Raw genomic sequence first — 25,986 nt, 5'->3', positions numbered from 1 at the left:
CAGCTTGGCGGCCACAGCCATCTTGTTTGACCCTCTGTTGCCGTGCTGCACCATGGGAGGAATGTCAGGCGCGGGGCACGATAGGGCCGGTCCTCCCGGCAGGGGGGGGGGGGGGGGGGGGGGGGGAGAGGGGTGGAGCGCATTTATTAAAGTTTCAGCTCGACGGCTCAGCAGCAGCTGCAGCTCGTTGGCTCAGCAGCAGCTGCAGCTCGTTGGCTCAGCAGCTCCCCCCCCCTCATTGGCCACCACTCCCGTCACTCAGGCGGGTCCCTCCCCCAGCGGCCATCGTGCCCCCCCCCCAATTGGTCGCCAATCCCGTCACTTAAAAAAAAAAAAAAATTATATCAAAAAATACTTTATTCAAGTAATACATATCACTTACAAAACATATATTTTTTTAACAAACCCATCCGACATTTACGGAGGTTACACATTCAATACAGGCATTTACTTTCAAATTTACATACATTTACTTACATTTACAGACATTAACCCAGTATCCCTTATTTGGAGGGGCGTCTCTCTCCACCACACCCTGCCCCCATGTCCAGCAGCGGAAGGACCCTAGACTGTGGTCCTCCCCCACAGGGCCTTGGCGTTGGCTGCACCAAGCTTCAGTGCGTCCCTCAGCACGTACTCCTGCAGTCTGCAGTGGGCCAGTCGGCAACATTCCTTGACGGACATCTCGCTCTGCCGGGAGGCCAACAAAGCTTGGGCAGACCAAAGAGCGTCTTTCACCGAGTTGATGACCTTCCAGCAGCACTCGATGTCAGTCTCCGAATGCGTCCCTGGGAACAGTCCGTAGATCACAGAGTCCTCTGTGACGGAGCTGCTCGGAATGAATCGTGACAGGGACCCCTGCAGACTTCTCCAGACTCTCTTTGCAAATCCACACTCTGTGAAGAGGTGGGCCACCGTCTCCTCTCCGTAGCAGCCGTCCCGAAGGCAGCATGCGCCGGTAGTGAGGTTCCGGCGGTGCAGGAAGGATCTGACTGGGAGGGCTCCCCTCACCGCCAGCCAAGCCAGGTCTTGGTGCTTGTTGGTGAGTTCTGGCGATGAGGCATTTTGCCAGACAAGCTGGGCAGTCTGCTCTGGGAACCACACCACAGGATCCATGGAGTCATTCCCCTGCAGTGCCTGCAGGATGTTCCGTACTGACCACTGCCCGATGGTCATGTGGTCAAAGGTATTGGTCCGGAAGAACCTATCCACGAACGACAGATGGTTCGGCAATGTCCAGCTGACTGGCACATTGCGTGGCATCTGCGCCAGGCCCATCCTTCGCAACACCGGGGACAGGTAGAACCTCAGCAGGTAGTGGCACTTGGTGCCCACGTGCCTTGGCTCTACGCTCCGCCTGATGCAGCCACACACGAAGGTGGCCATCAGGATGAGGGCGACGTTGGGCACGCTTTTACCCCCGTTTGCTGCCGACTTGTGCATTGTGGCTTGTCGCACCCGGTCCATCGCCAACCCCCAGATGAAGTGGAAGACGGCCCGGGTGATCCCCGTGGTGTAGGAGGGAGGGACGGGCCACACTTGCGCCAAGTACAGCAGCCCCGAGAGCACCTCACACCTGATGACCAGATTTTTCCCCGTGATGGAGAGGGAGCGCTGCTTCCACAGCTCCAGCTTCTTCCCCACCCTGGCTATCCGCTCCAGCCAATTCTTGTTACACACCTCAGCCTTCCCGAACCAGATCCCCAGCACCCTCAAGAAGTTGGGCTTGATGGTGAAGGGGATGGAAGATCGGTCGGGCCAGTTGCCAAAGAGCATGGCCTCGCTCTTCCTGCGGTTTACCCTGGCCCCCGTGGCCGACTCAAACTGGTCGCAGACGCTGATCAGTCTGCGGACCGACCCTGGATCCGAGCAGAAGACGGCGACATCGTCCATGTACAGGGAGGCCTTGACCTGAGTGCCCCCACTGCCTGGCAATGTCACTCCTCTTATGCTCGCATCCTTCCTGATGGATTCGGCAAAGGGCTCAATGCAACAGACGAACAAGACAGGGGAGAGAGGGTAACCCTGCCTGACTCCAGACCTGACGGGGAAGCTGTCTGATTCCCACCCATTAATTTGGACTGCACTACAGATATCAGTGTAGAGCAGTTGTATCCACTTCCTGATTCCCTCCCCAAAGCCCATTTTGGAGAGCACGTCCCTCATGTACGTGTGCGATATCCTGTCGAAGGCCTTCTCTTGGTCCAAGCTGACCAGGCAGGCATCCACCCATCTGTCCTGCACGTAGGCAATGGTGTCTCTCAGCAGCACCAGGCTGTCTGAGATTTTCCTGCCAGGTACAGCACAGGTTTGGTCCGGGTGGATCACCTGTCCCAGAGCAGACTTGACCCGGTTTGCAATGGCCTTAGACAGGATCTTGTAGTCTACATTTAACAATGTGATGGGTCTCCAATTCCCGCCCGTCACTTGGGCGGCTGATGGCCAGAGTAAAATGGAGAAGTGATTTTTTTAACTTTTTAAACGAATGAAACTTCCTCCAGCCCATCCCGGGGCCATGGTGAGTAAGGTGGGCCTAAAATTGTCGTGCTATCGTGTACTGTTTTGGCTGTATTTCCGGATTAAGGGACACAAACAAACGGCACAAACAAATGCCAAACGGCCGAACAAACAAGATGAGAGTTCTTGTGATATAAAAATGACTTCAAGAACATCCCTTAATTTATAAGAATATGACTTTCAAAAAGGTGTGCTTATACAAATTTTGTGACTAAATCCACAGGTAAACCCAATGCTTCATCTGGGTGTAAAAGACAATAAACTGAAGAAAGCCTGAAGGATATATAGAAACACTGACAACAAACCTGCACGCCTGGAAAATATTGATTTTGCACAAAAAATGATGTTGCCGGTTAACTTAAACTATTATACTTTACACTTAAATTCTGAACCCAAGAAAAACAGGACTTGCAACAGAATAATCTGATCACTTGCCCTTTAAAACCTGCCTCAACAGTGGCTAATGCTTGCGATGCCAAATGGTGGCATCCAAGACAAATACTAAGTATAGCATGATAGGTCTGATCAAAATATCTACACAATTTTTGGCTTTTCAGGTACTGTACCAGCTGCCAATCCCCTCTTCCCAAAGTGCATAACATACTCATGGTTGGAATCTGCCCAGGAACAGAACAAACCCCAGCATGACGTATATCAAACATTAGAGCTAGTCAAACTGTGGAACACAACTGTCTTCCAAGCCTCTTGCTAATGTTAAGGCGGTGCAATTAAAGATTAGCAGAGAATGAAGTACTTCAGCTGCCAGCATCGTGATTAAAGAGATTGGCAGTCATTTCAAAGTATCCAATTCTGCAGCAGGGCTTGTGCTTACAAGGTTGAAATGTTAATAATGCATTCCTGCCAGATTCAACAAGTTTCACTTTGGAGAAAGAAGCATTAAATGCACTCCCAAACCACTGAGCAACGTGAATTCTGCTGGAAAGTTTCAGGTTAGTTCCTCTTAATCACACAAACCTATGGTGAGCTCACTCTGGAATGTTTGATAATCTGATGACCTCCAAGAGTTACGGAAAACAGGGAGGCTTATGCCCAATCAATGATGCTCACGTCAAACTGTACAAGCCACAGGGAATTTCTTCCAACTGTATTTCACAGCCTATGGAGTGCTGTTAAAAGAGAAATAATTGTCCCTCACAAAACCTTGGATTAGCAGTTGTAGGAATAAAGAACACAAATCCTGTTTGCTGGAGGCTTTCCAGAATCGCTGAGAAGGACAAGAGAGCTCCCAATATAAACAAACGATTAGGCCAGGATGTGCAGCCTTTTAGATAAGGAAAGAATGTACTGCAACACTTTTAACTGTAACTTTCACACACTTGCAGAGGTACATAACCTTGAATCATCTCTCAAAAATAGAATGTTAACATTGCTTAACGATACCAAGACTATTTTCTTGGCAAAACTGGCAATTCTGCTTATCCAGCTATAGGAAGCATGTCATTAAGTTGGAAATGATGCAAAGGAGATTCAGCAGGATGTTACCTGGTTTTGCAGGCTTGAGTCAAAAGGAGAGGTTGGATCGGCTGGGACATTTTTCTTTGGAGCTGGGAAGCTGAAGGGTGACCTTTTTGAGGTGTACAAGACTACGAGAGATATGGATAAAGTGATTGCTCACAGTCTTTCAGCTCTTAGGGCTAAAGGAATCAAGGGATATGGAGAAAAAGCAGGAACGGGGTACTGATTTTGGATGATCAGCCATAATCATATTGAATGATGGTGTTGGCTCAAAGGGCCGAATGGCCTACTGCAGCACCTATTTTCTATGTTTCTTCTCCCAGCATAGTGAATTCTAAAGCTAGAGGGCATAGGGTTACGGTGAGAGTGGAGAGATTTAAGAGGAACCTCGGGGAGAATGTTTTCACTCGGGGGGGGGGGGGGGGTAACCTGTATCTGGAATGACCTTCCAGTGGAACCTATAGAAGCAGATATAATAACTTTTAAAAGACATTTGGTTAATTCCCGGAATGGCGGGACTGTCGTATGTTGAAAGGCTGGAGCGATTGGGCTTGTATACACTGGAATTTAGAAGGATGAGGGGGGATCTTATTGAAACATATAAGATAATTAGGGGATTGGACACATTAGAGGCAGATAACATGTTCCCAATGTTGGGGGAGTCCAGAACAAGGGGCCACAGTTTAAGAATAAGGGGTAGGCCATTTAGAACGGAGATGAAGAACTTTTTCAGTCAGAGGGTGGTGAAGGTGTGGAATTCTCTGCCTCAGAAGGCAGTGGAGGCCAGTTCGTTGGATGCTTTCAAGAGAGAGCTGGATAGAGCTCTTAAGGATAGCGGAGTGAGGGGTATGGGGAGAAGGCAGGAACGGGGTACTGATTGAGAGTGATCAGCCATGATCGCATTGAATGGCGGTGCTGGCTCGAAGGGCTGAATGGCCTACTCCTGCACCTATTGTCTATTGTCTATTTGGTCAAATATATGGATAGGAAGGGATGACAACAATATGGACCAAATGCAGGCAAATTGGACTAGCTCAGTATGCCAACTTGGTCAGCATGGATAAGATGGGCAGAAGGGTCTGTTTTTCTGTGCTGTACTGGTCTATTTTTTTCTGGCACAATCAAATCATATCTCTCTCCATTTGGCCAAACTATATTAGCAACAAAACTAGATGTGACTACCACAGCAAAAGTGACCCCAAGAGCATAGAAACATAGAAAATAGGTGCAGGAGTAGGCCATTCGGCCCTTCAAGCCTGCACCGCCATTCAATATGATCATGGCTGATCATCCAACTCAGTATCCCGCACCTGCCTTCTCTCCATACCCCCAATCCCTTTAGCCACAAGGGCCAAATCTAACTCCCTCTTAAATATAGCCAATGAACTGGCCTCAACTACCTTCTGTGGCAGAGAATTCCACAGATTCACCACTCGAGAGTATCATCTCCTCCAATGGGGAAAAAAGGACAGTGGCTTCTGACATGGAGCTGGCCATACTGTTGCAATGAAATGTTCAGAATTTGGACAAGTAGATTGAGAGTTCACCAGTGCTTTGCTCAGTTTGTTACTAATTTTGTGACTCTTCCCTATACACTCACTGCATGTTTACATTTCTTCTTGGACAGCCTCTTCAGATCAAGGATGACTCAGTTCTAATCCATGTTTGTGGCCAATGACAAGCACAGCAGTCTCTGCCACAGATGGAAGTGGCATTGGCTGGCTGGCAGGCTGTTTGTTAGGTGGTGTGCTCCTTATGCACATCCCTGCATGGTCCCAATACATGGAGGTTCTCAAAACCAACTCGATGCCCTTTTAGAGGTCATGGGTTAAAGACTTCCAAAATTGAGTTGGGCTGTTACTGTGTTTCAAGAACGTCTTAAGCACATCATTAGATAATTTTCTCCGCTGGCTATTGAATACAGTGTCAGCTTTGGAAATCTGGTACTGAGCACACAAAGTTGACTGCCCATGATAGTCCAATGAGTTTAACTAGGCCTAACTCAGGAGGTTGCCCAGGGAGGGGATAATGACATTGACTTGCCTATCATTCCAGACTGTTTGGAGGATTTTGCACAGTAATGTTGGCGGTGGTTTGCCAGTTACCCAAGATACCTGCAGTGCTTACGGTAGCCCTAATCTCAGAAGCATATGAAATGGCAAGAATCAAAGCTGCATCAGAGATCATAAATCCCATGGCATAAATTATCCTTAAATGCCCTTTTTTCAACTGACCAAAGGCTGTTACAGCATGTTGAAGGCAGTGGTAAAACATAATTGATGATTAGAGCCTTGCAGCACAGGGATTTCAGGCATGGAATCATATAAACAAAGGGTCAGTCAGTGCTGTAGAGAAGAGCAATGAGCTCAGAACACCAAGCAATCAAAGAAAACTTCACACCTCACTGTCTAAGCTTCAAAGCAATCTTAGCCCTTTGGACAAATGGATGGTTTATAGCAGACTGTTTGTCCTTTAAAACAAGGAACAGTCCGTCCTCACCTTTCCCATCATGGTCTGGTTTGGCTCAGCCACCAAGCACAACATCCGGAGGCTGCAACGAATCGTTCGATCAGCTGAGAAAGTTGTTGGCTGCAACCTCCCCCCCCCCATTGATGAATTGTTCACTGCAAGGGCCAGGAAGCGAGCGGGCAAGATCATCTCTGACCCCTCTCACCCTGGCCACAAACTCTTTGAAGCACTTCCCTCTGGAAGGCGACTCCGGACTGTCAAAGTAGCCACAGCCAGACATAAAAACAGTTTTTTCCCCGCGAGTAGTAGCTCTACTCAATAACCAAATGTCTGTAGTCTCTTTTTGCTCTGGATTATTTCACTCGCATGTTTAAACCATAATGTTGTATTCTTAATGTTTTATGGTTTATTCATTATTCCTTCATTCATTAATTCGTTCATTCATCAATAAACCCCAGAGTCAGGTTTGATGTGCAGAGCTCCACCAAGGGGCAGCTCCCCGATGAGCCATTCAAGTGATTTTGCACAGCCTTTTAATCCACACACCCACACACAAAGAGGAGTAACAGCACCTCATATTCCACAGGTAACTTATAACCCATGATGGATGGATGTTTCTTTTTTTGTGTGTTTTTGGGGTTGTGTAATTTTAATGCCTATTTAATGCTTTTATTGTTGGACTGTGTTTTTGGGGTTTTTGGGGTTGTGTAATTTTAATGCCTATTTAATGCTTTTATTGTTGGACTGTGGGTGACTGAATTTCGTCCAATATTGGATGACAAATAAAGCTATCTTGAATCTTGAATCTTGAATAAACACTGAATTCTCCAATTTCAAGTAAACCCCCCTCTTTCTTGTGCCCTCCATCATCCCCCCCCCACCCCGGCTGCACTCATTTCGCCTACACTCCCACCCCAGTCACCCTGCTCCTTTCCCCTCCTTCATCCTCATCTCCCATCCCCATCCCTTGTTCTCCTTTTATTCCCACTCTCTTTCCACCTCCCTGTTCCGTTCCACGTATATCCCTCCCTCTAGCTTTACATTTTACTCCTCTTCTCTCCTTACCTGATATCCTTCTGTCTCCTGTTCATCTCTAGCCTTGGTCACTTACTGTACCCATCTGCCAATCAAAACCTCCTCACCTGTATCAACCTATCACTTAGTATAAGAAGATAACTGCAGATGCTGGTACAAATCGAAGGTATTTATTCACAAAATGCTGGAGTAACTCAGCAGGTCAGGCAGCATCTCGGGAGAGAAGGAATGGGTGACGTTTCGGGTCGAGACCCTTCTTCAGACTGATGTCAGGGGGCGGGACAAAGGAAGGATATAGGTGGAGACAGGAAGATAGAGGGAGATCTGGGAAGGAGGAGGGGACGGGAGGGACAGAGGAATTATCTAAAGTTGGAGAAGTCGATGTTCATACCACTGGGCTGCAAACTGCCCAGGCGAAATATGAGGTGCTGTTCCTCCAATTTCCGGTGGGCCTCACTATGGCACTGGAGGAGGCCCATGACAAAAAGGTCAGACTGGGAATGGGAGGGTGAGTTGAAGTGCTCGGCCACCGGGAGATCAGTTTGGTTAATGCGGACCGAGTGCAGGTGTTCAGCGAAGCGATCGCCGAGCCTGCGCTTGGTTTCGCCGATGTAAATAAGTTGACTTCTAGAGCAGCGGATGCAATAGATGAGGTTGGAGGAGGTGCAGGTGAACCTTTGTCTCACCTGGAAAGACTGTTTGGGTCCTTGGATGAAGTTGAGGGGGGAGGTAAAGGGACAGGTGTTGCATCTCGTGCGGTTGCAGGGGAAAGTGCCCGGGATTGGGGTGGTTTGGGTAATCTATCACTTGCCTGGTTTTGTACCGTCCCCAGTTCTTTTCAGCCTTCTCCCCCTTCTACACAGTTTTTTTATAGTTTAGTTTAGAGATAAAGCACAGCAACAGGCCCCTCAGCCCACTGAGCCAGCACCAACCAGCAATCCCCACACGCTAACACTATCCTACACACAAGGGACAATTTCCAATTTTTACCGAAGCCAATTAACCTACAAATCACGTCTTTTGGAGTGTGGGAGGAAACTGGTGCACCAGAGAAAACCCATGAGGTCACGGGGAGAATGTACAAACTGTACAGTTAGCACCCATCATCAGGATCAAACCCGGGTCTCTGGCGTTGCAAGGCAGCAACTCAACTGCTGCGCCACCATGAAGAAAATTCCCGACCGGAAATGTCGCCTCTCCATGTTTTCCAGAGATGCTGCCTGTCCCATTGTGTTCCTCCAGCACTTGGTGTTTTACTGTGCAACATGTTTTGATACAATTTAGTTTCAGGATGTTTTTCTTATCCCGGTACTCTCACTTCCCTCTTCTCAGTTTGTGTTATGCCATGGATTTGGTCTGAGTTCACTGGGATAATTCATGGAAAGTTTTCATGAAAATAGTGAAATTATGTGGAAAGAGCAAATCTAACAAATAAATTAATTGTATTAAAAATAGGCACCATCAAGTAATGCAAGTTCACACACAACTGATTCCACCGAAAAATAACCCACAATGGCTTTCAAATGGCACTGTTTAAATCGAGAACTCTTAATTGTAGTCTCTGCTGTTTCCAAAAAAAGAATGCAGCCAAGTATTATTTAACATTCTACTATCAAATTATATAGCTACAAGTGTGACATAACTAGCATGTGAGCGAGTGGCATGGTGCTTCAAACTCTTTATGCTATCACTAATGTACCATAGCAGAATATTCTTCCATGTGGGTCTAATGGAAAGCCAAGCCAAATCACACATTTTTAAACATTTACATTTGCACTCTGTGGAATTAGACAAATAATTCCAATTTGTACTATTATGTGAATTCCAGGTCAAGAAGGTGCGTGGAGTACAATTCCAATTGATTATGTTCAGTTAATTACATAATCTATTCTGTGATTTTGACATAATTATTCCATTGATTGCAATCCTAAATAAACACTGGGCATGCAATAAATTCAAATGACTAACAAGATCAACTTAAGAAATTCAGGGAGATTGCTCCCAATATCCATTAAGCAGTGTTTATAGAACTATTAGTGTCTGTTATATTATGCTAGTACGATCAGATCAAATTTTCCCTTCAAGTATATCAACTTTTTCCATGCCTCACTTTCAATAATTAAAGGCAGAAAATGGAAGATAAGTCTCCAAAGTTTACAACTGCAATGTTTGGCGAAAAGCTCCTGGCCCCCAATTCAGGGCCCACGCCGCAAGCTAGTCCCACAACATCAAAACAAAAATCACTCACCCTTTGCCTGTAAACATGCCAATTCTCTTCGGGCCTCAGTTTGAACTGCTGTACCATGGGAGCTTTTGCATTACTGCAGTTTTCTCAGGCTAATTGCAGTGCAAAGCACCAATGGAATACTTGTTGACATCATTTAATCTGAGAATTCCATGAATTGAAATCGCAAATATGCAATGCATGAGATTCTGTGACGGGGCATAATTCTTTCATTAAAATAGGGGGGGAGAGGGGGAGGGGGAGGGCTCCATGCTACACTTCACAACATCAATTTGCAAAACAGCAAAATTGATCTAAAGTCTCTGCCTTTTGAGCAAGGAGAGTTTTTTTGCCAAAGTCAGATCTCATGCAGCCCCCTTCTGGAGCCAAGTACAACACTTCACACACACGATCATCTGTACGAGATGCCAATAGAAATTGGCACATCACAGCAAAAAGTTAATCAGCAACATTGCCTGGAAAACACCAGCATACAACACCACACCACACTTCCCCGTAATTACTCACTGTAGAATGGATATTTCTTCAAGCTACGAGTGTCATGGGGAATTCTAGGACTCCCTGCTCTAGAATTTTCTGCCAGCTTCCCTCGTGTACTTGCCGTTGATTCACATGTTAATTCTGGATACTTTTACATGAAATCCTCACAACATCAAACTCGTCTCTAATACTGAACTGATCCTCAGGGATAGGATGGAGGAGATATTCCAGGACCAGGTCCGTCCATTGACTCATTCAACATTCAAAAACTTACTACAAACATTAGAAAACTCAAACAATTTAAAAAAAAATTAGAAAGTAAAAAACTAAACAAATATTCTTAAAAACATGCAAAAGCCGTTAACACTTAATCCAAAACAATTTAACAAGTTAAATGATCTGAAACTTCCTTTTATCCCCATAGCACTAAGCAGAGAGCTTGTTCACGCACCAGTACTGGGCAGATTTCCCACACTTGTGCTGGGAATTTGCATTTGCGTTCTTCTCCCTGTGAGCGCATGGATTTTCTCCAGGTTTCCTCTCATATTCCAAAGCCATGCAGGTTAGTAGATGAATTGGCTCCTGTAAATGGCCCCAAGTACGACTGTGGGATAACATGAAGCTAATGTGCAGGTGATCAAATGTCTGCGTGGACTCAGTGGGCTGAAGAAACGGATGCAACGAAGGCTTGTTTACACGTGGTAGATCAGCTGGCGACAACTCTATGCCCCCGCGACCTATGACCTGCGTATGCTCAGTCGGAATACCGAGCTTGCTTATAGGGATGGGGGTATTAGGATCGTGAGAATTTCAGATTTGTAATAACAATATCCCCCCCCCACAGGATTTACAAATATAACGTTTCTTTTAATAGCTTTAGGTACACTTTTGTACTGCCAGCTAAAAACAAACTGAAGACTGTGTGGAACATTGTTTTATAGAGTGTCATTGCACAACTATCAATACAAATGACTGCTCGTCAGTTTCAATGACCACCTACCGTGAAACGGACAGACTCTGTTCAGTTTATTTTTTTAAAAACAGTGTGGAAACGGACCCTTTGGCCCACCAAGTCCACACCAACCAACGGTTCCCCATACACTAGTTCTATTCTACACACAAGGGACAATTTGCAGAAGGCAATCAACCTACACACCTGCATGTCTTTGGAGTGTGCGAGTAAACCTGAGCACTCGGAGAAAATCCATGTGGTCACAGGAAGAACGTACAAACATTTATGCTCAATACCCTTCACAATTAAAACAAGTGCATCAAATGCCTTCTTCACACTTATACCTGACTTGCCACTTTCAAGTCAAAGTTCCACCTGACTTTGCCACTCAGTTCTGCAACACTCTCCAGGTTTCTACCATTTACTGTGCAAATCCTTCCCTGGTTTGACAAACGCAAGTGCAACACATCACATTTGTCAGAGTTAAATTCCATTTGCCATTCCTTAGCCCACCTTTCCAACTGACCAAGATGTTGACATCACTTCCTCACTTTCCACAATACCACCAATTTTGATTTTAGAGATACAGCATGGAAACTGGCCCTTCGGCCCACCAAATCCACGTCAACCATTGATTGCCCATACACCAGTCGCATCTACACGTAATTTACAGAAGCGTACAAACCTGCTTTGGAATTTGGGAGGAAACCAGAGTACTCCCATGCGGTCACAGGAAAAACGTACAAATTCAACATAGACAGCACCCTTAGGATCAAACCTGGGTCCCTGGTGCTGTGAGGCAGAAGCTCTATCACTGTGCCACCCTGGTGGCACCTTCAAATTTACTAGCAATGTTAACTACATTGCCATACAAAAACAGCTTTTTTTTCTGCTTGTCAATTTCTAAAATAACTTTTAATTAATCTCCTAGTTCCCAAACAGAATCACATGATAACCAATTCGCCCTGTGTGGTACAAAACTTGAGAATAAAACCACCATCAGCCAACTCTACCAGCTACCAATTTACATTGATGTTATAGTCAGGAGCTCTGCTGCCAGTGGCTATCAAATTAGTGTCCTTTTTTCCCTCATATCAGTCATCTTTGCGATGTGGGCTGCATAAACAAATCCACGACAATGCATCCCCATGGGAAGCACTATTTTAGAAATAGGAAGACCTACAATAATGTTGTCTGGGGCCTGCTCTCTTATTCACTAAGATCATGGCCGATTTTTTTACCTCAGAATCACTTTCTTACTCTAACTGCTTAGCCCTCGATTTTCTTAATATACTTGTTTCTCTAGATTGTCTCGAGCATCGTGATTGTGAGCACTCACATTTGCATCTCACAATATCTAAATATCTACCAATCTCTACCTCAACTGAGCCTTCACATTCCAAACATTCACTACTCTCTCTGATGAAATTTCATTGCATCTCTGACCTGAATGGCTGAGATGGTCATGTTGAGATTCTAGCCACCCCCAACTCAAGAGATACATCAACTCAACATCTACCCTATCAACTCCAGGAAGAACATTGTATGCTTCCATGAGATCACAGCACATTATTCTCAAGTCAGAGTTCTCTTCTAATATGTCAATGTAGGAATCATTATATTGAACCTTCACCTCAATCCTACAATGTATCTCAGAAGCAGTCTCATCAAAGCCTTACATAGTTGGAGAAAAATCCTCTTAAAATGAAGGCCAACATCTCAGCCTGTCTAATTGCTTGTTGTATCTGGATGTTAACTTCCGGCGATCCTTATACAAGGACCCCCAGGACACCCTGAACATGACTATTCACTATTCTCATTTGAAAAAGACTGCCTTTCCATTTTTTTCCAGCAAAATATTTGACCCCACATTTTTCATATATTATTCCATTTGCCTTGTCCTCATTCATTCATGTAACCGTCCTGAGGGCTCTCTTCATCTTCCTCAAAGTTCACACTATTACTCAGCTCTCTGTCATCTAAACAATTGGATATAGTACACATGATCTGCTCATTCAAAAACCTAATATATAGATTGTGAACTGTGCAGACACCAACAATGATCACCTCAGTATCTTACAAGTTTCCCAACCTCAACATGGTGCATTTATTCCCATTGTTCCCTGCCCTCCGACTAATCCTTAGTCCTTCCCCCGGATACATCCTCCCTAATTTTATACAAATCTCTTGTGTGGCACCTTATCAAAGGCCTTCTGACAGTCCAAATATGTCACATTAACTTGTCCCACTCTATATAGTCAGCTGGTTATTATCTCAAAAACGCTTAACAGACTTGTCAAACATGAGGGGGTGGAGAGGGCTTGCAGCTTCAAATTCCTGGGTTAACATTCTATCCCGGGCCTGGCACATAGTAACCCACTACTTACACCAGCACTTTGCATCTTTTCCAGAATATGTAATTATTCTTCTAAAATTAGGATTTATTGCCTTTATCAAACAGCTCAATTCCATGTTATGCATTTCAGACCATCACAGTATAATTTATCAACGGTAATGAAATATGGAAATCATTCTCCCAACCTCAGACTCTAATTATACATTATATAAAATCACTGGTGTCTCACTCTATTGACCTCTAGAAACTCTTGCTATATACTCAGGTTACAAAATAAATTCAACAATCTGTTTCATAAGAACAGATACACGAAAATTGCCTGAATATAAATATCAAATAGGGTTGTAGGTTGTAAACCCAAACTAAATGAAGCTTTACTATTGTAAGCCTTTAAAGGCAATTTGACTTCTTCCACCCAGAGGCCAAGAACATTTATTCTATCAAGGATTTGTCTCCACTTGAGTTAACCTCGATGTTGAAGGGACGATGTCAATCTCCCACAGTCTGATTACAGGGAGGCGGTGGTGTGGGGGGGGGAGGGGGGGGGGGGTGGAAAGAAGAGATAGGGAGGAAAATGGGTGACAGGACAAAACAAACACTAGTGCAATTCATATTTCCATCACCACAGAACAGACTCCAGGTTAGAGTGTAGTTACAATTGACCTTCAAAGGTCACGATTATTGTACATTGTCATTCCCACACTGGAATATGAAGTCATTCTGCAGTCAAGATTTGATTCTATAGATTCTGCTAGTTTCACAGCCATTTCATTTGATTTCTTCAGATGTTTATCTAAATTTATGCATGTACCTGTACTTTTACTCACCCAGAACACTTCTTCTTACTGAATTGCTCTGCAACTGAAACTTATCTGTGCCTTTAATACCTTTAGATTTTCATACTTATGCAAGGTATTTACAGAAGCAAATTCCTGCAGATGCTGGGAATCCAAAATAAAAACAGAAAGTACTGGACGTAGATATCAGACAGTACGTGTGACAGGAAGAGAGAGACTATTTTGTTGAGTATTTTCATCAGTTTCAGTATTGTTTCCAGAGAGCTCTTTCCCAAAACCACAAATTTCAAAGCAATTTCTTTATTAGGAATGGTTGCAATTCAATAATATTCCCATAACTTAAGATAGACACAAAAAGCTGGAGTAACTCAGTGGGACAGACAGCATTCCTGGAGAGAAGGAATGGGTGACGTTTCGGGTGGAGACCCTTCTTCAGACTCGACCCGAAACGTCACCCATTCCTTCTCTCCAGAGATGCTGCCAGTCCTGCTGAGTTACTCCAGCTTTTTATGTCTATCTTCGGTTTAAACTGGCATCGATCTGCAGTTCCTTCTTACACATATTCCCATAACTTACTTGATTGGCTTCCAACATGCTTTCATAGCCAATCTGCTCACACATGTGGAGAATATTTATTGCAAGTATTAGCAGCAATAGCCAAACAAATGAGCCACCCACTTTGTTGCATTTCTTGTACAGTTGGAGATTGGAACCTCATCAGCTCACACCTCCCACTGCCTGGACTTCCTGATTCACTGCCCTATTAGTCTATATGTTGTCCGCAATGTAGCAGGGAAAAAATAAATCATCCATCTGAAACACCATTATGAAAAGAGCAACAGCACTCAAGATCGAGAACTCTTCTTGCCAGATAATAATTGTGCTCAGAGAGACTATGTTTTAATGCACAAATCGGCACTGGTGGATGTTTAACATAAAAACTGAGGGGTAAAGCAGAGGGATTGCCACTGTCAATTTGAACTACATTCAAGAAACATTTAGTTACTCATTCATCAATCAGATAGGGCACACCTCCAGAGAGACAGTTTATCAGATAACCTGAGGGATTCATGTTCCAAGCTGCTCAGAAGCTGAAGTCAGAATGATACATTATTTTAATGGAACTTCATCATATTACATCACACTCTCAGAATGTGCCTCTTTCTCTCGGCTTGGCAATGAGGTCCACCTTTTGTCTAAATGCTTTACCAATGTTTTCCGGCGTAACAAACAAAGCAGCTGACAGAATACAATACAGGAATTATTAAACAACATGCGCTGCAACCCAATATTTGTTTGGAATATTCAATTAAAATAGTTTTTTCAGTTTTAATTTTTATTTGTTTTAATTTTTACTTAATTAATTTTATTTTTTTTATTTTTTTTAAGAGATTGATTGTTTTAATTTTAGTTGCAGATGCAGCATGGAAACAGGACCTTCCGCCCGCTGAGTCCACGCCGACCATCAATCACCCGCTCACACTAGTTCTGCGCCACCCCACTTTCTCATTCACTTCCTACGCACTAGGAGCAATTTACAGAGGTCAATTAACCGACAAATCCAAATGTCTTTGGGATACTGGTGGAAACCAGAGCATCGGGAGGAAACCCACACGTTCACAGGGGAAACGTGCAAACTTCACACAGACAGACAGCAACCGAGGTCAGAATCAATCCCAGGTCTCTGGCATAAGAAAATAACTGCAGATGCTGGTACAAATCGATTTATTCACAAAATGCTGGAGTAACTCAGCAGGTCAGGCAGCATCTCGGGAGAGAAGGAATGGGTGACGTTTCGGGTCGAGACCCTTCTTCAGACTGATGTCGGGGGTGGGACAAAGGAAGGATATAGGTGGAGACAGGAAGATAGAGGGAGATCTGGGAAGGAGGAGGGGAAGGGAGGGACAGAGGAGCTATCTGAAGTTGGAGAAGTCGACGTTCATACCATCGGGCCGCAAACTGCCCAGGCGAAATATGAGGTGCTGCTCCTCCAATTTCCGGCGGGCCTCACTATGGCACTGGAGGAGGCCCATGACAGAGAGATCAGACTGGGAATGGGAGGGGGAGTTAAAGTGCTGGGCCACCGGGAGATCAGTTGCGTTAATGCGGACCGAGCGCAGGTGTTCAGCGAAGCGATCGCCGAGCCTGCGCTTGGTTTCGCCGATATAGATAAGTTGACATCTAGAGCAGAGGATGCAATAGATGAGGTTGGAGGAGGTGCAGGTGAACCTCTGTCTCACCTGGAAAGAATGTTTGGGTCCTTTGATGGAGTTGAGGAGGGAGGTAAAGGGACAGGTGTTGCATCTCGTGCGGTTGCAAGGGAAAGTGCCCGGGGTTAGGGTGGTTTGGGTAGGAAGGGACGAGAGGACCAGGGAGTTGCGGAGGGAACGGTCTCTGCGGAATGCAGAGAGGGGAGGGGATGGGAAGATATGGCCAGTGGTGGGGTCCTGTTGTAGGTGACGGAAATGTTGGTGGATGATATGTTGGATCCGCTGGCTGGTGGGGTGGAAGGTGAGAACGAGGGGGATCCTGTCCTTGTTGCGAGTGGGGGGATGGGGAGCAAGAGCGGAGCTGCGGGATGTAGAAGAGACCCTAGTGAGAGCCTCATCTATAATGGAGGAGGGGAAGCCCCGTTTTCTGAGGCAGCAGCTCTACCAGCTGAGCCACTGTGTTGCCCTTGTGTTGAATCCTCTGTACTCAGCATTAAGACAAGTATGCAATCAGCAATTTACTTCACATACAATAATATTCCTTGTCCCAGCACATGGTGGTAACTTAAAATTTAAACACCAGGACTGAAGGATTCACCAGTTCCATTCAAAAGCCTCCTCCCTCTAAGCAGATTCATCTAACATGCCAGCTCATCCACTTATATTCACAAGAGAAGTGATATGGCCACATTTACAAATGGTCCCACATTTCTAAAGATCTCTCTTTAGCTGAGAGATGCAGGTTTAGCAGAAATCCAGATACTTAAAATCGAATAGATGGTTCCCTGGGCCAAATGAAACACTAATTTCTTGGCCTCATCTTTCTTGTGCATTTGGACTCATTGATATCAAATCTTCCAAATAACTCCAGCCTCTTATTACCAACATCTTTCCCTTTTATAGTTTTCTCTCTGATCAACAGGACCAATTGGCCTCAGAATTCTGCGGCCTCTGAAATTAAAAAGACACTGCTTTGGGAGGAGGGAGTTGGGTGCTGCACAAACGGAACCGTCACAAAAGTTCAGTAAGAACAAAAGAGTGGTTTTGAGAAATCTTGCAGTTTAAATGTGCCCCAAGGACTTTTCCTTAATGACCACACCATCATAATTATGGCTCAGGTAAACAGACCATAGATGAATGGAGGAGGATGGAGATTTAAAGTCAGAACATCAGGTAAAGATAGCAGAAAAACGGGGGGGGGGGGGGGGGGGGGGGGGGGGATGGGTGGTTGTGCACTCAGTTAGGTGGCTTGATTAACATCAGCAGTAGTAGGGATGAAGTCGTGCAGGCAAACACCAAAAAATATATTTGAAGCATTTCCCTTGAAATCACACAGATGCAGGACTCCTCTCTCGATAAGAGCCACTCAATGCGACTTTTGCAACTGAACTTTGTTCAACTAATATCATAACATATGATGCATGCCACTTGAATCACTGGTCAAACGCAGATGCCTCTGTGCATAAATACACAAAAGATCAGAACACTGTGCAACCCCTAAACAAAGGACCTAATCACATTTACTGATTGGGTTCTAAATTAGTTTGCATTGTGCAGAAAATATTGCATTGTACAGAAGGATATCTTGATCACTGTTTCTCACAATGATTCAGTTGTGCTGCTAAAACTCTCATGTGTGTACTGCGTCTGCAGCTGTTGGGGCGTCAATGGTCATGCTACTCACACCTCGGGAAACTTCACATGAAGCAACGAAGTAAATTACTAAATACAGCCTCAATCATTTGAAGCAAAACCAAGACATGGCTATAACAATCATTTCAACAAAACAAAAATCATAAGTGAAAAGAAAAAAACGTGAGGCTTAGAAAACAAGAAATAAAGGAAGCTGCAATTACACACTACAAAAACCCACCTGGCACATGAAAACTCATCACATCTGCACATCACTCAATGCAATACATATAAACAAAGGAACTTACAGAGTCATCCAGTGCGTAATGAAGTAGGCCATGCTCGTACAGAACAAAGAACCTTCTCTGCCATTTCTGTAAAAGATAGATTATGTTTTCAGCATCAGGTACTGCCTCAACCATTTTTTTAAAATTTGTGCAAAAAAAGGATGCCATTGTTTGGGAGAGAGACTGCTGGTGTTTTCTTAGATGTTTACTTTGATACAGCAGTTGCCAAGTTTAGATCTTAACAACTGGACTTATTGTGGATAATGGACATTGGAAAGTAAATTGGGGTGCAAACCTTCTCTGAAGGTACAATATCTGCTCAGACATACGAATTATTCAAACTGGCATGTAAAGTGTAATATCGTACTTTGTTTTGCAAATAGCCAAAAAACAACGAATGCAGAAAAGAAATATTGAATAACTGACATCCAAATCAGAGCAAGAAAATTAGATTATTAAAAGCAAAGAATATTACCATCCCAAATAATTTTATAAAGTACAGTATATTTTTTAATTTAATTTTATGAAGTACAGATCCACGAGGATCTTAGCTGGGACCTCTGCTACTTATGATGCATATAAAAGATAAATGTAGATGGGTTGGTGAATAAGTTTGCGGACACCACCAAAATTGAAGGAGTTGCAGAGATGAGGAAGACTGTCAAAAGATACAGTGGGATATAAATTTGGTGCTGAAATGGGCAGAGAAATGGCAAATGGAGTTTAATCCAAGAGAATCCTGATTATAGAAATTGGGATGTTATGTTACAGTTGTACAAGACGTTGGTGAGGCCACATGTATGGTGTTCGGTTTTGGTCACCCTGCTATAGGAAAGATGTTAATCTAGAAAGAGTGCAGAGATTTACGAGGATGTTGCCATTACCTGAGGGCTTGAGCTGTAGGGAGAAGTTTGGCTGGCTGGGGCTTTATTCCCTGGCGTGCAGGAGGATGAGGGTGATCTTATAAAGGTATATAAGATCATAAGGGGAATAGGTAGGGTTGGTGCACAGTGTCTTTTATACAGAGTAGGGGAATCAAAAACCAGAGGACATAAGTTTAAGGTGAGAAAGGAAAGATTTAATAAGATTTAATGAGGGGCAACTATTTCCACACACAGAGTAATGGGTATATGGAATGAGATGCCAGAGGAGGTAGTTGAGGCAGATACTATAACAACATTTAAAAGACATTTACAGAGGTACATGGATATGAAAGCTTTAGAGAAATATGGGCCAAATGCGGGCACTGATGTAGATGGGTGCGCCTTTGTCGGTATGGGAAAGAAGGGCCGAAGGGCTTGTTTCCATGCAGTATAGCTCTATGTGTGAGGTGTTGCACTTTGAGAGGTTGCATTTAAGGGGAGAGGTAATGGCAATTACATTGATGTGCAGAGAGATCTTGGAGTCCAAGTTCATAGCTCACTGAAAGTGGCAACACAATGCTGTAGAGGTAAAAAGGTGCATGGTATGCTTGTCTTCATTGCGAGGGACATTGAGTATGAATCAGCAAGTCATGATGCAGCTCCATAAGACTTTGATTAGGCTGCATTTGGAGTATTGCATGCAATTCTGGTTGACCCATGCAGAAAGGATAAGCAATGGAGAGGGTGCAGAGGAGGTTTACCAGAATGGTGCATAAGAAGGAACTGCAGATGCTGGTTTAAACCGAAGATAACCGAAGATGTGTTGTGTTACTAGAATGCTGCCTGGATTAGAGGGCTATAGCTACAGGGAGAGGTCGGATAAACTTGATTTGTTTTCACTGGAACATCGGATGGTGAGGGAAGATTTGATGGAAGTATCTAAAATTATAGGAGACATAGATAGGGTAGACAGTCAGAACTTTTTTCCCCCAGGGTGGAAATGTCCAACACTAGAGGGCAAAGCTACAAGGTGAGAGGGAGAAATTTTAATGGAGATATGCAGAGCAAGTTTTTTTTACACAGAGAATGGTGAGGGCCTGGAATGCATTGCCTGGGGGTAGTGGTGATACAATAGAGGTGTTTAAAAGGTTTTTAGATAGATACCTGGAAGTGGAAGAAATAGAGGCAGATGGATCACGTACAGACATACGAGATCAGTTTAACTTTTAACATCATGTTCAGCATAAACACGATCTTGTTAGCTGTCCTGTGCTGTACTATTCAATGTTCAGTAAATTTATGTTTCAAATTTACCTATACCTTCATCCCAAAATTTCTCATCAGGGGGCTTCTTTCACTAAATCTATTATATTAAAATGACGGGTACTTACATAACTTTATATTAGCTTCAAAACAGCGATAGACACACAAACTGCATGCTAGGTCACAGATCATTCACCACACCACAGGACAGCTAACAGGTCCCTGGCATTGAGACACTACAGTAAATCCCCAGGGCATGCAGCACCACCAGGATTTCTGAGGTATACCAGCATGGAAGGGGTTACACAGGTTTGGTAACATTCACCTGAGCCCCGCTAAAAAGGGACAATGTCTGTGGGTGAATCCCAAGATCTAGGCAGTGCTGAGGAGAATGTCAAGCGACTTGGCAGCACTGAAGCAGAACTAAATGGAGGAGTACGGAATGATGTGAATTAGAAGTTGTGAAGTACATTAGGATTAGGGGCAGGGAAAGAGAAACTATCCAAAGAACTGGAAGCATTTAGAAAATAATCTGGGTTAGACAAGCAGTTTTTGTCTGGCTACTGAAATCTAAAGTAATGTTTTCACAACCAACCATAAATAAACAAACGTCTGTCACATTATGTCTCACTCTTCCAACTAGTTCTGCTTCAGTGCTTTCAACTCATGTTTAGCTCATTTTGTGGAAGATGAGAAATTAAGAATAACTTCATAAAAAGTTTGTATTTCTCTCATGAGGAATGTTTTTATTTAGGCTAATTCAATTCCCAAATGATTTGAAGAATCAAAAGCAGTTTTCAATTGAAGCAAAAAAATATTCATAATTCTTCTTTTAAATCATAAATTCAAGCATGCTGGATTAAAATCTTAAACCAGTTGTAGGCAGTCACCAGATTAAAACATCCCATTCCTGAGAAATGCTGATTTCTCCTTAAGTAAAAAAAATGTGTTTCTATAGCTACCCCATGTCGTTCTACATATACTTGCTACAATTCTTCAGTTCAGCAGATAATCACACTAACACTACCTTTAATTAAACTAATGGAATGTAAACCATATCCAGTGGTCAATGAACACCGTGAAACATTTTGTCATTACTAACTTAAATTCTTTATAAAACTATGCAAGAATTTAAATAGTCATATTTCTGTAAATTAGTTCATTTGTAACCCAGGACACCCCTGCATTTGCATTAAAAATGCGACTGCACAAAGCTTTTCACTGTACCTCAGTACACAGGACAATATGCTAAACTCAACTCAAGTTGCTCAACAAACCACAAATGCTTTCTCCCAAATGACAGGATCATGAAGAATCGTTATGCTTGCTCAATTGGAAAAAGAATGCAAAGAAAACATCAGATGCTAAAAAAATCTGTAAGAAAATCAGAAATTTAAAATAGCAGATCAGGCTTTGGTGGAAAGACCAACAAAATTAACATATCAGGTTGATGACCTTTCATCAGCACAAGGAAACATTATAAAATCAAACATTTTGAAGCTGAAGGAAAGGGGGGAGAATGGAGGAACTGAATGTATCGAAGTGGAAATTAGTGCTGGAGAAGTAGTAATGGGGAGCAAAGAAATGGCAGATCAACTGAATACGTTTTTGGCATCAGTCTTCATGGTGGAAGACACCAGAACTTCAAGAGAGTCAGGGGACAGAAGCGAGTGCAGACACTATTAGACAATAGACAATAGGTGCAGGAGTAGGCCATTCGGCCATTCGAGCCAGCACCACCATTCAATGTGATCATGGCTGATCATTCTCAATTACTGAGAAGATGCTTGGGAAGCTAAAAGACCTGAAGGTGGATACGTCACCTGCACCAGATGAACTACATACCAGAGTACTGAAAGAGGTAGCTGTTGAGATTGTGGAGGCATTAGTAGTGATCTTTCAAGAATCATTAGAGTCAGGAATGGTTCCAGATGACGGGAAAATCGCAAACTTAACTCCACCGTTTAAGAAGGGAGCGAGGCAAAAGAAAGGAATTTATATGCCAGGTATTTATCCACATTTACGCATTTCAAAACATCCAGCATCTCCTCCTTCATAATGTGGAATGCCCTAAATATTTCTCTTTGGTCTGTATAACTCTAGCTTTGACCCAACCGCTTTCCGAAAAGTACCTGCTAGACAAACACACCAACTGAACAAACACACCAACTGAACGTACACATTAAGGCCAATTTATTATCAACCTTTTATTATTGCCTTTATCAGCTGCTCCCTCCCATCTTTTTACAGCGAAAAGGAGGCCAAAGGTAGAGGGAGGAAGAATCGTGTAAAGAAAAAACTAAAAATAACTCCAGGTTTCAGGGCAAGCATTCTTCACTTAGTTTCTATGTGCCTCTGCCATTGTACCTAAACCCAGTGCAATGGATTCCATTTTGCAAATGTGCCCACAATCATTTATTAATTGTTTAGTCATTGTTCCAGCAACATTGCCTGTAAATCTGATATACAGATTTAACTCTTAATAACATCTGTTAACTAAGTACGTAAAAAGCAGTAAATGTAAACTACTTTTCAACTTACCCTTGATCGCTGCACTGGGTTTTCAAAGTCAGTCCCCTCAGGAGCCAACAGCAACCAGCCCCCATATATAGGCTTTGCCTGAAACACAATAACAAAGTCAATAATTAAAGATTAACTACAAGAGTTATAACTAAGATAAGTATACACATAAATGTTTGCTGTTACAGTGAAGGTGCTGTTCCTTGATGGAAATGGATCCCTCTGGTGCCTCTCTCAAGTGGTCATTTCTTTCAAGAAATAGTAAACAGTAGACCTATGTGGCACATCATAACCCCCTCTTATCCCGGTTTTGCAACCTCCCACACAATTTGCTAGCTGCTATGGAGCTGCATATTTTGTCTCCAGCAGATATCACTATCAGAAGCATTTTTCTTGTTGGTATCTTTAACACAGATTAGTCAGAGCCAGGTACTGTACCCTAAATTATGCCTGCAAATTGAAGGACTTGAACTTTGGATCTTTAACATTTGGATTCTTCAATAGTGGACCACCTGGACCGATTCTTAAGCTGTCAGGGAAGTAAATGATCAATCAGAAGAGCCCAGGCCAGATAGGTAAGGCAAATGTATCAAAGAAGGAAGCCAGTAAACCAATCGCAGTGCACACTGCAATATAGCTCTGCACCAGCTTACTAATGCCGACTTGTATACAATCTGTACATAAGATTGAGTGTTTGGAAGACCAGTAGGATGGATTTGCCAGTTGCTGTGGAGTTGCTGGCATCTTCTGCTGAATTTGGTTTGCGGTAACATTTTCAAATCACAATCAGATTCCCTTCATAAACAGGAGAGGACCTGCATTGAAACAGTCTTCCCTAACGGTATAAGAATCAAGAAGTCACAATACAGCTTTATAGGACTTTGATTAGGCTGCATTTGAAGTGTTGTGTGGAATTCTGTTCGCCCCATGATAGGAAGGAGGTGGAGGCTGCAGCAGTGGTTTACCAGAATGGTGCCTGGATTAGAAGATGTTAGCTGCAGGGAGAGGTTGGACAGACTTGGATTGTTTTCTCTGGAACACCAAAGGTTGCTGGGAACCCTGATCGAAGTTTATAAAATTAAAGGAACCATAGATTGGGTAGACAGTCAGAACCTTTTTCCCAAGATGGAAAAATAGTAGAGGGCATAGCTGTTAGGTGAGAGGGACAAAGTTTAAAGGAGATGTGCAGGGCAAATTTTGTTACAATAGAGGGCTGTGAGAGCTCGGAACGCACTGCCTGGGGTGGAGGTTGAGGCACGTGATCATTGCATTGAAGAGTCTTTTGGATAGACATATGGATATGCAGGTAATGGAGGGGAATGGATTATGTGCAAGTAGATAGGAGTTTGTCTTGGCAACGTGTTCGGCACATTGTTGACTAAAGGACCTGTTCTTGTGCTGTACTGTTCTGTGTTCTATAAGCAATCACACCTTCTCTGAAAGCAATTTGGGGCACCGTTGCAAAACCTGTTAACTCTCTGGCAATGTCTGGAACCCTGTGTGCAGTCTGTCACTGACTGAAATGAAGCTACGGAGCTTCTATTGACCCGTGGGACAGTAAGTAATATGCTTACCTTTAGCAATCATCATATAAGAATAGTGTCTGTAAATGTAGGGGTTAGTATCCCTGCCTTTCAGCTCATACCACTCAGACTCAATTCATACCTCTGGTGCTGTTGGTGTGGAGTTTGCAATAGAATTTCACCTCATTGACCTCACATCAGAACCAAAACATCAATAGCCAGCTGTTAACCGTCCAGTCCCTCTCCGCCCACTGACTCCTCATTCCCCACGGTTCTGGTGCAGATGGAAGAACCGGTTTCACAGGTCAGAAGTACCCTGGGCAAGAGCAGGGCTCCCACATCACGGGTCAGAGGCTATGCATGAAAACATCCTGCATGGTAGGCTGACCCAGAAGGTTAAAGGCCGTCCAAGTTCGGCGATTTTTAAGTCGACTACAGGCGACTAGGCTGTCGCGGCACGGTCGCGGGCGTGTCACGGGCATGGTCGTGAGTAGTCTCCAAAAAGTCGTAGCGTTTTTCTGGTCATCGCTGAAGTTTGTCAAGGCATCAAAAATTTTGCCGACTGCTGGTTTGACGCCAATGAGCGCAGCTTGTCGTCTCCTGTCGTGGGCGCTGTCGTAGGTTGTCACCAGGTGACTTAGGTTGTCGCCGGTGCTGATGACGGTTATCCACCTTTTATAAGAATGTTTGTTTGAATAAAGTAAATTTTGGACATTTTGACAAAAGATTGTTGTTTGAAGTTATTCTATTTCTGAGTATTTTCTCATGGCATCTCTTTCAAATATTTTAATTTAATTTATTTTGACCAATAAAACAAACACCATCACAAGCATCGCACTGCATTGAAAAGCGAACTCTTTTCATTTATTTTGACATTGCACTGCATTGGGTCCCTTCAGGGTCAAGGGCTTCAACCACACAGACCTCTTCTTGGGCTTCTCCTTCCCCATTCTTCTTGTCCTTCTGTCTTGCAGAATTTTAAGCACGAGGGCCGCTGCAAGCAGCAGTGCTTGTTCTTTTTGTAAGAGCAATGCCATCATATGTTGCTCCATGGCAGTCATGAAGCAGAATGATTGGAAACCCTACCCACACACCCCTTTGGCGCCAAAATTACGTGAAATGGCTACAGTTGTCATCAGTTGTGACCGACAGGGTCGTAGCTTGTCGAGGGTGGAGGTAGATTGACTTTGGTTGTCGTAGCTTGTCGTAGGCGCTGTCGTAGGTGGACGTCCTAAGTCGCGACGACTGGGTCGCCGGTTGTCAGTAGCTTGCCGTCGACTAAGTGGTAGGTTGTCGTAGCTTGTCGTAGATATTGTCGTAGACATTGACGTAGGGGGGAGTCCAGTCGCCGGTTTTTCGAC

At 43.8% G+C, this 25,986-nt stretch overlaps 1 protein-coding gene across 3 annotated transcripts in view; it reads right to left on the bottom strand.

Annotated features, from left to right (window-relative positions):
• Positions 1–25,986, bottom strand: part of LOC144603973 (myosin phosphatase Rho-interacting protein-like) — a 129,779-nt gene that overhangs the window by 90,611 nt on the left and 13,182 nt on the right. For all 3 annotated transcript variants that reach the window (XM_078417871.1, XM_078417872.1, XM_078417873.1), the window contains exons 2-3: positions 23,124–23,201; positions 18,478–18,543 (exon numbers count right to left, since the gene is read on the bottom strand). In XM_078417871.1, coding sequence (XP_078273997.1) covers positions 18,478–18,543; positions 23,124–23,201 — 144 coding nt within the window. The remainder of the gene's footprint in view (positions 1–18,477; positions 18,544–23,123; positions 23,202–25,986) is intronic.

This window comes from Rhinoraja longicauda, chromosome 21 (assembly GCF_053455715.1).
Source record: "Rhinoraja longicauda isolate Sanriku21f chromosome 21, sRhiLon1.1, whole genome shotgun sequence".
Classification (NCBI taxonomy): domain Eukaryota; kingdom Metazoa; phylum Chordata; class Chondrichthyes; order Rajiformes; family Arhynchobatidae; genus Rhinoraja; species Rhinoraja longicauda.
Note: the sequence above shows the minus strand (reverse complement) of the source record. Positions and strands in the feature narration are given on the sequence as shown.